General features: G+C 40.0%; 1 protein-coding gene across 2 annotated transcripts in view; it reads right to left on the reverse strand.

The window, feature by feature from the left end:
- The window catches only part of LOC102201081 (collagen alpha-2(VI) chain-like), a 17,742-nt gene extending 5,713 nt beyond the window's left edge, over positions 1-12,029 (reverse strand). Inside the window, exons 1-21 of one of the 2 annotated variants that reach the window (XM_013908371.1) lie at positions 11,894-12,029; positions 9,681-9,849; positions 8,042-8,652; positions 7,938-7,958; positions 7,479-7,544; positions 7,329-7,382; positions 7,199-7,243; positions 7,045-7,071; positions 6,923-6,949; positions 6,771-6,815; positions 6,629-6,682; positions 6,395-6,457; positions 2,181-2,243; positions 2,036-2,089; positions 1,902-1,937; positions 1,755-1,817; positions 1,296-1,358; positions 949-1,011; positions 791-853; positions 660-710; positions 475-573 (exon numbers count right to left, since the gene is read on the reverse strand). In XM_013908371.1, the coding sequence (XP_013763825.1) occupies positions 475-573; positions 660-710; positions 791-853; positions 949-1,011; positions 1,296-1,358; positions 1,755-1,817; positions 1,902-1,937; positions 2,036-2,089; positions 2,181-2,243; positions 6,395-6,457; positions 6,629-6,682; positions 6,771-6,815; positions 6,923-6,949; positions 7,045-7,071; positions 7,199-7,243; positions 7,329-7,382; positions 7,479-7,544; positions 7,938-7,958; positions 8,042-8,652; positions 9,681-9,843 (1,731 nt within the window). In that variant the 5' untranslated portion in view covers positions 9,844-9,849; positions 11,894-12,029. Of the gene's footprint in view, positions 1-474; positions 574-659; positions 711-790; positions 854-948; positions 1,012-1,295; positions 1,359-1,754; positions 1,818-1,901; positions 1,938-2,035; positions 2,090-2,180; positions 2,244-6,394; positions 6,458-6,628; positions 6,683-6,770; positions 6,816-6,922; positions 6,950-7,044; positions 7,072-7,198; positions 7,244-7,328; positions 7,383-7,478; positions 7,545-7,937; positions 7,959-8,041; positions 8,653-9,680; positions 9,850-11,573; positions 11,845-11,893 lie in introns of those variants that run through there. The other variant, XM_013908372.1, reaches the window with a different exon arrangement.
- Positions 12,030-14,433: the final 2,404 nt, after the last annotated feature.

The raw sequence follows: 14,433 nt of genomic DNA on the forward strand, positions 1-14,433 counted from the left end.
AGCTGCTTCCTGTCTTAATTTGGTTGTCTTGTGTGTTTTGTGCTCTGTATCTAGTTTAAATTCCCTGCCTCGTTATCCCTGATTTGTTCCGATTGTGTCTCCCAACTGTTTTCTAAGTCTACTCTTGCCCCTTTGTCGTGCTGTCACACAGTGCTGTGTGCTTCGCTGCTCTGTGTTGGCTGTCATAACCATCTGTAGGTTCACATTCTCCAAGAGGTGAGAAGACAATTTTTGGGATGTGTGGACCAACTTTCAGGTATTTTTTGCAGCAGAGCAGCATGGACAACAGGAAATTTAAAGTTTGCATGAATTTAATCAAGGATCTCGTTGGCTTGTTTGCTGACTTAAAGCCTCTGTGGACAACAGTGTAGGCAGCGGATAAGGCCGAGTCTCTCTGTCCTGTCCTGTTTATGAGTGCAAACATCTATAAAAGTAAAACTGTACATCATCAGTGGTTTAACAATCGCATCTTACAGGCGCTCCTGGTTGCCCTTTATTTCCAGATTCTCCTTTGGCGCCACAGCCACCTCTGCTCCCTCTGGGTCCTCTCCTACCCGGTGCACCCCTGTCTCCCTTTAAATATCAGAGTTGCTTTAGCCTCAAGAAGAAACATCTTGAGACATGCAGGTCATTTTATGAGGTAAAAAGAAAGCTGTTACAGGCGGTCCCCTTGATCCAGGATAGCTGAAACCTTGCCTTCCTCTGTCACCCTTTAGAAGAAAAACAACGTGGATGAGAGTAAATTATTTACTGATAATCATGAACAGAAATGCTCAGACTTTCTTTTTACCTTTGGTCCAAGTGGCCCAGTGTCTCCCCTTGGTCCTGAATCTCCAGGATCTCCCGTCGTGCCCTGCAGCCACAGAAGATAAAATTCAAATAAAAAAAGAATCTACTTGAAAAAGCAGAAAATGATGACGATGATGATAAAGTTATAAAGCAACAAACATTTCGTCCAGGGGCGCCTAGTTCTCCTGGCTGACCCCTCGGTCCCGGTAGTCCCAGGTCCCCCTGTCAGAGAGAGAAAATAACAGACAACCCTTTTTACTGGACTCGACCTTGACTCCAGCCCACACAGGCACATGCAGGATGAGTTTCACTGATGTGGATTTGGCAGTTTCAAGCTAATCATTTCAAATTACTGTATAGTTTCTGATATTTTCATCTGGAAAATAAGTGTTTTTATGATGAAGGCATGGCTCCAGTGTTGAATGTCTAATGAAGGCATGCCAGGTTCTTGGGAAGCCTCTGAGTCATTGCTCATCAAGAATCCACCCACAGCGTGATCTCCTCACCTTAGCGCCCTTGAGTCCATTTTCCCCAGGCCGACCTCTGCTTCCCTCCGGGCCTCGTTCTCCCTCACAAAATAAATGAATGTGTCAGAATTCATACCAAACCATTAATTACTTCCCAATATATACAAGACAACAGTAACAGGGAGGTAATAATTCTGCCTCAGGGAAATGTCTGAGGAATTTTTCTGAGATGACCCACTGAAAGACAGAACTGTGTTATACTAGTTGGGATTTCACTATTTCAGTTCCTCAGAATTAAAAACCACAAGCACACTTCAGACTTTCTTCCTCAAAGTTCTTTCTTAATTCATCTTTCTTAAAAGGTCACAGGAAGCCAGTGTTTCACAGTATTTCAAACCAGCAGCTAAAATGGTGCAATTTTGCTTAAAATAAGCGGAAAATGAAATGCCATTCATACAATAAGACAATTCATTAAAAAAAACAATGACAAAAGCTTACCTTTTTCCCTTTTGGCCCAGTGTTTCCTTGTGATCCCTTTATTCCCGGGTTTCCTCTCCTCCCCTGTGAATATTTATTTAGTAAATTTCTTTTAACTATTTTCCAAATGGGGATTTTTTTTTCCAAGTAAAAACACGAGTCAAATACCTCTTCGCCTTTTGCCCCAGGTGAACCCTTTCTCCCCTGCAAGTGTCAACAGTTTAATTTGAGAGTTGATTTTGTACCATCAGTTTAGTGCACATGTAAAAAAATCATAAAATAAAATAAATTCAGGGCTGTACCGGACTCCCTCTTTGTCCAGGCTGTCCTGGATTTCCTTGATTTCCTCTTTCACCCTAAAAAGCAGACATTCAGTTTTAAAGTAAAGAAAATTCTTTGTTGTGCGCTCAGTATTTTTTCCACTTGTTTTTTTAATTTGAAGGTTACCTTCAGACCTGGATTACCCTTAGGGCCTGGGGGGCCTGGCTTTCCAGGAAGGCCTGTGTCACCCTAAACAAATGCAAAAACAATCAAAAAGAAAAGCCACAAAAATACATAACTGGACATAATGTAACATTATTAACTGAGCTTCAGTGAACTCTAAAAAATGGTAAATGGCCTGCATTTGTAGCGCTTTACTAGTCCCTAAGGAAGTGTCTTGCCCAAGGACACGACGACCGAGACTGTCGGAGGCGGGGCTCGAACCGGCAACCTTCCGATTACAAGACGAACTGCCAACTCTTGAGCCACGATCGCCCCATAAAAGAAGTTTATCAGGAAAAAAATGGTCATGTCTGATTGTCTAGTCATTGACTCTGTAGTCGAGTGAGCATGGGCAAAGATACAGTCCCAATCAAAAATCTAAGACTTTAAAAATGCCAAAATATCATATTTTGCATGGTTGGATCTTAACAAGGTTCCAAGTGGAGTTTCAACATGTAACAAAAAGAAATGGGAGCGAGACAGAACATTTTTTGAGCATGCAATTTATTGAAAACAACGCTTAAACTGTTTTACAGCTGATCAAAAATGTATAACTACATGCCATTCAAAGGCCAAATCTGTGCAAAAATGTGGATTCATTGTCATTTTCTGTCAGGTAGTCACACTGTCATGACGTTCTGATGGCAAAAAAAATGTTCCCTTTTTGAATGTGGTCGGAATGTTGGACTGCCAGGGGTGCACATAAGTGGTCCGCAGGTGCACATGCATGGTCAAAATAAAAGACACGCACCAGATAAGAAGTTGCAACGCGCATTTGCGTACATAAGATTTTCTGGAAGAGGACAGACATTTGTTTAGAACTCTTAAAGATGTCGAAGAAGCAAGCTCCTTTAAGAAATTACTTTGGTGCTCCTACATCTCCAAACAAATGTCAGGAGTCCGAACAGCAAAAGAAGCGCGTATTCTCGGAAAAGTGGTTGCAGGAAATGAGCTGACTTCAAACAGCTCACTTATGTGCACCCCTGGAACTGCATAAGCAGGGTCTCTCGCAGCACGCCATCGCTGCTGAGGTGGGGCACAGTAAGACTGTCATTTGGAATTTCTTAAATGACTCCTAGCGTTATGGAACAAAAAAGTCAAAAAGTGGAAGACCCAAAGAAATTTCACCAGCACTGAGCTGGAGGATCCAATTGCCTGCCTGTAAAGACACTGGACAGTCCTTGAACCAAATTAAGGCCGTTACTGGTCCTGACTGGAGCCCCATAAACATCAGAATGTAACTTTGATGGTTCTGATGGTTTCCAAACTTACTGGCATGACAAGCAGATCCAACCTGAGATGTTTTCTACGCACCACAGTGGAGGGGGCGCATTAATGGTCTGGGGTGCTTTTTCCTTCAGTGGAACAATGGAGCTTCAGGAGGTGCAGGGGTGTCAAACGGTTGCTGGCTATGTCCAGATGTTGCAGAGAGCAACATTGTCTGTGTGGTAACAGCTGGGTTTTCCAACAGGACAACGTTAGGGTACACAGTGCCTGCAGGTTACAGTGGTTTTTTTGTTTGTTTGTTTGTTTGTTTTTGAGGTGTGGTCCTAAACTGATCAGGCAGTTTAAACATTGTTTTCAATAAATTGTATGCTCAAATTTTTTTTCGGCTCATCCCCATTTCTTTTTCTTGCATGCTGAAGCTCTACTTGGAACCTTGTTAAGATCCAACCATGCAAAATATGATTTCTTTCTTTTTTGGGTCATTTTTCAAGTGGTCTTAAACTTTTGATCGAGACTGGATGTCTGCACACAGCCCAAATATTTAGTCTGAGCTGTGCTTTGGCTACATTCATGACGCATAATTACAGAAATCATCAGTACCAACAGTTACATCTGCATGAGCTGTACAAGTTGAATGTACTGACAGAATAAACACAAATATGTCAGGAAAAAAAATGTCGAAAAAATGTCTGCCGAGCTGCTGCAGCCGTCAGCTATGTCAGATGATTTAATTATGAAAAAAAGAGCATTTCCTCTTTGTACTTATGTGCTGTCATTTCACTGCATAACATATGTTATGTTTGCATGGCTGGAAAAGGGAGGGGGTTCCTGTTTATGAATACAGCACGATGAAGGTGCTAACATGTCAGCACACTGTTTGGTGGCACATGTTAGGCCACATGTTAACTGCTAGGTCCAGATTAGGAGTTCTGGAATTTGTGACATTTGTTTTAATATTCATGCCGATGCCCAATTTAGAATCACCCATTAACCAAACACGCATGTCTCTGGATTGTTCTTGTTGTGAGGTGAAAGCGCTAACCACTACACCACGTGCCACGCAATACAGACAAGTATTTTTAAGATCAATTTAAAAAAAGACAAAAACCTAATTATAGCTTTTAAAAAAAATCCTTTAAGAATCCTTTCCGTTGTGACAGGCATATTTTAAAATGCACCCATAAATCAATGCACATCTTAGTCTCACAGAAGTGCCTTAACTAATGAGAGCTGTTAAACTCTAATTCACTGGCTGAAGCTGCTCTCACGTTCCCTCATTCGTCTTGAACACGACAGTGTTTTTGGTGGAGGGCTTTTCTGTTTATACTTCAATTAACGGTCAGACAGCCCACATAAGCCTAATCTATCATTTTTGAGGCAAACGTGTTGCCACAGAAAGGTAATACATAATATCATAATCTAAAGCTCTTATTAGCACAACAGCAAGAGGCTGCACTAACAAGCAAATTCAACATACCATGGATATCTTTCAGTCATTAATCTGGCTAAGCAGTCACACAAAGTCCTTATCAACAGGATAAGTTCAGTCAGGTTTTTCCAATCTAGCTGTGGGCATGTTCCCATGAAAGTGGTGGTGTTGATAGGTCTGCTAGGAGCAGAGGAGTACTTTTTCAAAGGAAGACAAAATCTTATAATAAAAGATATGAAAAGGTTAAACACGCAAAACAGGCAAAAAGAAATGCAGCTGCTGCTGGGCAAAATTTTGCAGTATGAGCGTAACAGGAAACATTGGCACATCTACAGAGCAGCAGTGGGTGTGTGTGTGTGTGTGTGTGTATGTGGGGCAACAAATTTAATATGACATGATAAAGGAGACTCTCTCTTTCCTTCACAAAACCTTTGTCAACCTCAAGGTAAAGCAGTTATTAAAAGGAGTTTGGGGGTTATATTATCTATCTGACTACAGTCCAGACCTGCAGAAGATAAAGGAGACGTGTGGTGATTTAGAGATCTCCAAACAGCTGGTCTTTAAATATTTTTCTCTGACCTTTCTTGGTGCTTGTACCTTTTGGCAATCAGAGCACATTTTGACTGTTTAATAAACAGTCCATAATGTTATGAATCACGGTATCTGTGAATCATCTATGAATGTGTTGCTGTAGCACCAGCACCACATAGGCAGAAAAGTGGTCTTGAAGTAAAGATTGACCCTCACACAGACCAAAAGAAAATACATATTAAACCTTGCCCAACTAAAAATAATAGTAGTTGGTTCACTTGACAGAACTTACTGTTTTAACCCAACAGGCCAGCCTGTGCAGGCATTTAGCAGATCACATCGTTCAGCTGTTCTGACACCTGTTAAAGCTAAAGAAATATTTGAAATGGTTCTTTAAGGCTCTGCTGTGCCACCTTTAAGAAGCACACTGAAAATTTCACGCTATTTTCTAGTGACAGTACTTTCCTTTCATATATTTGACTTGTTGAAATTAAATGTCCGTGCCACAGGTGGCATGGTGGTTAGCACTTTTGGCGCATAGCAAGAAGGTCCTGAGTTCAATTCAGTTCGGCTAAGTTCAATTGTGATCTGCTAGGATTAAACACCAAATGCCTGCACAAGCTGGCATGTCGGGTTAAAACAGTAAGTTCTGTTAAGTGAACCAACTACTAGTATTTTAGATAGACAAGGTTTAATATGTATTTTCGTTTGGTCTTTGTGAGGGTCAATCTTTACTACAAGACCACTTTTCTGAAAAGGTTGGGCTTGTTATTATCAGGTGAATGTGATAACCACTACAGTACGGAAATGACTTCACTAGAATCCATCTAATTACTGTGAATACTTCACTCTAGACTCAAGTGCTGAAATTACCAACTGACCACATACCAAAATGCAATCGTGTGAATATATTTTTTTGTTCACTCTAAATAACACTCTGTCTCTTTCAGTATGAACCGAAATGATTAGATTATTGTGATTTAATTCAGACCTTTTCTCCTTTGTCACCTAATAGTCCAGTTTCACCAGCATCTCCTGGGTAGCCATCTGGTCCCTATTAGAGACAAATAAAAAGTGTCTCAGTGGTTCATTTAACCAGAAATGCTAACAATACAAAAAAAGTCAATGTTAAAGAGAATCAGTGAAATACATGAAGCTGTATGGCTGATATAAGTTGTTAAAATGAAACAAAGACATACAAATAAATATTAAATGCTCGACTTACCTTGTCGCCTGGATCACCTTTACAACCGGGAGCTCCAATTCGTCCAATTTTCCCCTGAAGATTTCAAAGGAGCATTCATATAATATCAGTATATTTATAATCAGATTACCATTACGGTAAAAATCTCACCGTAAACACTCACCTTTTGCCCATCAGTTCCATTCTTGCCAGTCAAACCTGCAACACCCTTTAGCGAAGAGATAAAATGAACTTCAGTGCATAAACGCTCTTAATTTTGGATGTTGCGGTGCACGAAGATGAAGCATTAAACTGTTTTTTTTTTGTTTTTTTTACCTTTGCTCCAGTTAATCCAATTTCCCCCTGTTGAGATAAAACAGACCCATTAGTCCCCCAAAACACTTCCTTCAGTTTAATAAATGAACAGAAATGAGAAATATAAGGATTTTAACTCTTACCTTGTCACCCTTTAAACCAGCCTCTCCCTACGGAAAAGCACAAAAGGACACATTAATGAGATTAAAAATACATCGTGTAATTTTAATTAAATCAGTTAAATAATTTAATTAATTTTAATGAAATAAAATCATCAACGAGTTGGGCTCAGCAAACCTTTGGACCAGGTCGTCCAATTGGACCTTCAATGCCAGGATCACCCTGAAATGTAACAAATATATAACTCAGTAAATAACAATGCACTTTTAAAAATATATTTAGGTTTCTAGACGTAAATTCTAGGTACCTGTCTTCCTCTTTCACCCTTTGGCCCTAGAGGGCCTCTGTCTCCTTTTGTGCCCTATAAAGATCCAGAGACATACGCATTTCAAAAGATGAATCATCGGCACGAGCAATAATAAAAATTATTGACTTTAATTCAGTTTTTAAGTCTCACTTTTGGACCTGAGGGACCTCTTAGTCCAGGGCGCCCAGGACTCTCGAAACATCTTGGTTTGTAACACTGTGAGATGGAAGAGAAAAACCAAACAATATTAAAAGACTGAAGCCTTTTAAATACCAGAATTGTTTAAAGGAAGCTATTCTGCTAATTTCCAACTTCGTTGTTTCAGTCTTGGACTTATAGCAGCTTTGCATGAGTGACTGAAACAAGCCTTTTTAGCTCCTTCCCCCTTCCCTTTGTGGCAGCTTTGTTCTGATTGGTTGTCTTTGGTAAAGAGAGTATTTGAAAGGCAAGTGGGCGGGGAGAACATATCCTCTCTTTGACTTCACAAACAGCCAACAGTACAAAAAATTTGTGAAACTGACAGGGTTGGATCCTGAGCTTGTGGCTAATAGGGATTACTTGCACATACACTCATTATGTGGAACTTAACATAATGAATAACCTTCTTACCTGTAAATATGCTTGGTATTTCTGCAAAAAAAAGAGAGAAAAAAGACAGCAGTCAGTGAGAGTCACCTGACACAACATTTTAAGGCTAAAAGATGTCAGCTCACCATTGCTTTTACGATACGATCAATGGTTTTAGTGCTTAGTCTTGGTTTCCCATCAACGATTTCCACCGCTATGTAGTCGTCACGGAACAGCTCATACGGAGAGTTCGCTATCTCCCTCATTCCAAATTCATCGATCTCCTTGGACGCTGCTACTGAGAAAATCTGGATCCCTTGATCCCGGGCCTTTTCCGCCATCACCTTGATCCCTGAACATGGATTTCCTGTCACGTAGCCATCAGTGATGACCACAGCGAAGAGAACCGCCTTCGTCTCTGTGTAATGTTGGGTCATCTGGTGAGTCATGTTTTTGAGGGCACAGTCGATGTAAGTGCCTTTGCCCAGGTATCGGATCGAAGCGAGATTCCTGATGAAGTTCTCTCTGGTTGTGAGCTGGCTGAAGACCACCTGCTTCTGGGAGAAGTGCAGCCCACCTATGGACCAAGTGATCTGGACATGGCCCCTGTACTCCTCATCAGCCAGCCTCTCGGCAAAGATCTTTGTGAATTCTCTGATACTCTCCACCAGGCTGCCAGGTGGGGGCTCCTGCAATGCGATGGTTTCTGAGGTGTCAATAGTGAAGTACACCCTGATGGGACAGTCGATTATACCTGCTGGAGGAGAAGACAGCTGTTACTTTTAATTAGAAAAATAATTAAATTGTTTTTAGATGCTGAAATGCATCACTTTCATCCTAATTATTTAATACTTGAAACATCATAATAAAAAGCAGCAAATTAATCTGTGTAGTTTGTGTCCTGGGCTGGTTGATTTTGCCAGGTTACACAGATAGAATGAAAATGATGAAAAATGTGAGGACTATAAGACATTTATGCGTTGTGCTGCAGAGATCTAACTACTACTACTACATGCTAAATAGATAGCACAGGCCTCTCAGATTCAAATTTTGCTGACCGGACGTCGTGTTTTCCTTTTTTAAGTCTATAATTGTAAATCGTGGTCTCTGTGCAAAAATGACTGAAGCTATTTTTTGAAAAGGGACATGAGGGGAAATAACTGGTCAATCATCTGGCTTAGTTTTTGTTTGTTTGTGTTTTTTAGCTGAGCACAGCAAACCAAGATTGTTTAAGATTGTGCAGTCTTGCAGAGGAAAACACATGTTCGCTAAAACGTGTAGAAATTAAAGAGCACATAGGAGCCGGAGCCTTTGCTTCAGGTTATAGAACCATCTTAATATAACCACCTTATTAGAACCACCTTAAGTAGCAATAGCTTGAAGTAATGATTTTTGGTATGATTTTATCAGTCTCTCACATCATCGTCAACAAAATTTGGCCACTTATCTTTACAGCATTGCATTTACTGAGGTTTGCAGGCATTTCCTTCTGCACAGCTTGTTTCTACCAGAGCATTTCAATCAGATTAAGGTCTAGACATTAACCGTACCATTGCAACAGCTCCATTCTTTGGTTTTCTCAGCCATTCTGTTGCAAATTTACTGCTGTGCTTCCTTTAGCTGAGCTTTAGCTGCATGCTGTCACACAGGTATCCTCACATTTGACTCTAGATTACTTTGGTATACAGAAGATCCAAATACTTTCACAGCTGAATCAATTAAAGTCAAAAAACAAAAAAAAATTACCATTATTTTAACCCAGAAAGAAATTAAGGGAACCTTCACCTTCACAGCCTTCAGGTCTTGGTGTGGGTTCAGGCAAGAGTGGAGGTACCGTTGGCTCTGGACTGTCACCTCGCCCCGGTATTGGCCTGGGTCCTCGAGGTGTAAGTTGAAGGTTTACAGTTTGGACCAGCAATACAAAGACAAACCCTGAAAGCATTGCCATTTTTTTCTGAAAAGAAAAGAAAAGAAACAAAAAAGAAAAACCCAAACAAGACAAGCAGGGATGAATAAAACTGTTCTTCAGAGATTATTTTTGACTGCAAAGCTGTAACTTAATGCAGGAAATAGCTGTCAAACATGTGAGTGTTCACAGAAGGCGTCTACACAGCGCTTAGGAATGTTTAATGTTGTTTTAAGTCATGTCAGTGAACAACCGCACTGTGTGGAAACAGAAGACAGAAGAATGTTTGAAACTGCATGTTTCATCCCACCTGTTTAATTAAACTGAAATCAGAAGGAGCAGGAAAGATTCTGTGGAACTACCATCCCACGAGAGTTACTGTTTGATAAGAGCTGACAAGATGGTGGTGTGTTATTGCTGGTGATAATTTACAATTTGTTTTCTGGAAGTGGAAAATTCCAACAGCATAAACCAACGTCAGAAATGACAAATGAATAAAACTCAGCTTAAAACTGCTGGTTAGTCCAACTTCAGTCTGCAGGAGGGGCTTCCAGACTATTTCATGTCAGGAATTTCAAATACAAAAAAACAACAAGATAAAAATCCAACCTGTGGGCGGGGGTGCTGATGTTGATGTTGCACAGAGATGGAATGTAACTTATTTGGCTTAATGCTTCCGCTCTATCACATCCCAGAGGGCATGCTGAACAGTTTTATTCTATTAAAGTCATACTGTATTTACACACTACTTCATATAGCTTGCAAGTACTGAGTTAGGCCCTCTTTTACCTTCAGGACTGACTTAATTCTTCACGGCATGGATTCAACAGGGTGGTAAAAACAATCCACACAAGATTTTGCTCCATATTTAACTGATAGCATCACATCCAAATGCTGCAGCAGGAATAAACTCATCAGACCAGGCAATGTTTTTTCCGATCTTCTATCATCCAATTTTGTGCAGGAAAATCCCAGTCAACAGTTTTTTTAAACACTCAGATCCTGTCAACAACAACCATGCCATGCTCCAAGTCAACTCTCTTCTCTGTTACCACACTGCACTTGCACTGAAAGCTGCCCAATGCATTCTGAATGCTCCACTTACTTTATTAACATTTCAATGTCAACATGATCAAAAAAATAAAACAAATAAAAAGTAAATCAGAAACGCGACTCTCTGGTAGAGCAGTCCTGTTTAATTTTATTAGATTATACATTATACAGATTATACCTAACAAAGTGTCCTGTGCCGATGCTTAATTGTATTGTTAAATCCTTTATTTAAACACAGTGTGTGCCTCAAACGTAGCTTGAGGCACACAATGGCAGAAAAGCCACACACAGGCACACAAAAATAAAAATCTATCTACATTTAGAAGTTAAGAAAAAAACATGTGAAGACTGATTTCAGACACAGGCCCAATTATAACCTTTAAAACGTAATTTCATGTTTTATGCAGTTTCTTTTCTTTTCTTTTCAAAATAAACATGCAATATAATATATATATAAGCATTTAATGAAAATTAATTTATGTTGTCATGTTAAGTGGAGTACTACAGAGATGGAACACCTTTTTCTTTTCTGAAAGAAGTAAAAAAAAAGTTTTTGTTTTACACCACAGAGAATCTAAATATATTCTAAAATTCACATTAACTGTAGGGAAAAAAAGAGGTAACCAGAAGATTAATTTATACGGTCTATCAGTCGGTATAGCGTGCAGTACAACCCTTTAAATCTCCGGTAAATTTAAAATAAAATGTAGGCTGCTTACCGAGACGACGGAAAAGAGAAAGTAAACTCCAAGCTGCGATTAGAGACCTACAAGATATTCAAGAAATTTCTACAGATGGTAAACCTGACACACCCGTCTCAGCGGGACTGTTCCCAATAAGAAAACATCAGAGGGGGGACGGAGGGGCAGCTCTGGGTCGTTTGCGAACGAGCGCTAGAGACGCAGGCGTCACTGGAGAAAGAGAGATGTTCAGATGATTGTTTGCTGGCAGCTGGAGATCAGCAAGGTCTCCAGGACAGGTCTGGAGACTTAAGAGGTTTCGAATAAATAGAAAAGGCTGAAATAAGCCATTTATCCACCTGATCAGACGGATTCAATGTCAGAGTCACAGCAGATTCTCTCTAATGGCAGCTTTACAAACACATCAGCTCCCAGTGCTACATATCCTTACATGGAGACAGCTGCTCACACTCACCCCCTCTGTTTATGTTTCAAGGCTATACAGCGTGAGAGATGTCATGCTGGAATTTAAGTGCAGAAACTTTATTCTTTTTTTACCATACTTTCACTTTATCCAGTTATTAGATCAGACTGTTGAAAGGAAAATCAAGTGTTTTCTGCCTCCAGCCTGTCAAAGATGAGGATTGACTGCTTTTCTCACTTTAAAATCAAAGAGACCCTGAATTAAGACAAAGAAAGATGCTGACAATGTGAAAACCGAGCATGCAGTTTACTTTAATTAGCACGTTTTTGTTGTTTGCTTGTTTTTAAAGAAATGTTCCTATTTCCATTTTCTGGGTACATTTTCACGAGGTCTAATTTAAAAAATGTATATATTTAATATATGGAGGCGTGTTTGCATCCACATGTACCTGGTACCTGGTCTTTACCTGTAGTTCAGTGAGAAAGCCAGCATCCACCGGTCCTACTTTGGCAAAACGTCATACCGTAAGTAGTTTATGCACATTTCTGTTGTTACAGAGTAATTCCAACACAAATGTAAGTAGGTATTACGGTTTGCCACTTAACTTTTCCCATCAGAATATGCTTGTAGCTCATATTAATAAAGCCAGGACGGTTTGCCACTTCATTTTACCCGTTAAACTATGCTTGTCGGTCACATTCACAAAGGTAGCATGGTTTGGCACTTTACCCGTCAGAGTATGTTTCTAGCTCATATTCACAAAGGTAGGACGGTTCGCCACTGGATTTCGTGTTGTGCGCATGCGCAGAAACAAGGGTAGGGTGGTTTGTCAGGTAGGATGGATTCCTAGAACACCCTGTCCACTTGGCCACAGTGTGCCCTTCACATGAACGTGGACCCGCTCATCAAACCTTTGCTCCACAGCGCCACCAGTGGTCAAAACAAAGCAGTTTAATTTTTTCGTTACATTTAAGCTCTCACAGGGCATTTTATTAAGTACACAGTACCTAGTACCGGTTTGACCCCCTTTTGCCTTCAGAATTGCTTTAATCCTTTGTGGCATTACAACAAAGGGCATTTTACATCACACAGCTGCACATGCGTGATGTGAATGTCCTGTTCAACCACATACCAAAGATGCTCAATTTGACTGAACTCTGGTGACTCCACATGCCATTTGAGTTACACTGAACTTGTGTTCATGTTCAAGATGACATTTTGAGATGATCTGAGCTTTGTGACATGGACAACAACAGCAAGTACGATGGTGTAAGATAAGGATGGTAAGCAACAATACTCGGGTAGACTGTGGCATTTAAATGATGCTCAGTTTGAACTTCAGCAGGTCGTCTTCACCATGTCTAAATGAACTGAGTCGCTGTCATGTGACTGAAATGATCAGGCCAATAAAGTGGCAGACGAGCAGATATTTTCATTATTATTTTCCAGTTTTAATAATAATTTGCAGGTGTGCTAGCATCAGCAAAAGTATATGTCACAGTCAGTGGATAAAGACAAAGTTTTCCTATTTGCTGTATAAGGTCACATAATCTGTGAGATGACAAAACAAACACTGGAGTCTGCAGGACTATTTGAACCGTGACTTTATACCATGAAAACTTGGCCCACTGGAGGTAAAATCAGTCATGCACACACCATTTAAGTGGATAAAAACGACTGAGTGGGCTCAGTGTCTCTTAAAAGTCAAGCCTAATGCAGTGTCTTAAATATGCATTCCTCACAATGGCCAGCAGGGGGATACTTTGCTTGCACAATGAAATCAAATTGTACAGAAACCTTTGGGAAAATGACCTTACTGCTCACTTATACTATAACCTCAGTAATCAGTTTTAAAATTGGATCATGGTTTCATTGCATTAAATAAATATTTCATATTTGTGGTCAACCATGTTGGATACTGTAGAGACAAACATTTGGTATTCTTAAGAGGAGTGGCTACCCCGTGATTGACAAGTCTCAACACATGAGCCTGCAGTCTCAGTTTCTCAGTATGAGCAGAGATCTTCTAACATAATCAAGAACTCTCAGCTGATCTTCTTTAAACAACAGTCCATAAAGATTTGGGAACTGAGGAGACCAGCTGTTGGACCTTTGGGAGAGGAATATTGTCCCATTCTTGTCTGATATCGGATTCTAGTTACTCAGCTTGTCAGCCTTTTGTTTCCCCCCTTCCCAACTTTTTGGAGATGTGCTGGTATAAAATTCAAAATGAGCTAGTATTTTTCATTAAATGATAAACACCTTAGTTTAAGTACTTGATATATGTTCTGCATTTTACTGTGAATACAATTTGGGTTTATAAGATGTGAAAATCACTGCATTCTTTATTGTCAAATGCACATTGTACACAGTGTCCCGACTTTGTTGAAACTGAGGTTACACATCTGGGATGAAAATCTCCATAAAAAAAACACGTGTACTTATCCAACAGTCCATTAAAAACCACATTTAGAT

This window comes from Pundamilia nyererei, unplaced genomic scaffold (assembly GCF_000239375.1).
Source record: "Pundamilia nyererei isolate P.nyererei 1_Seehausen unplaced genomic scaffold, PunNye1.0 scaffold00009, whole genome shotgun sequence".
NCBI classification, from domain to species: Eukaryota; Metazoa; Chordata; class Actinopteri; order Cichliformes; family Cichlidae; genus Pundamilia; species Pundamilia nyererei.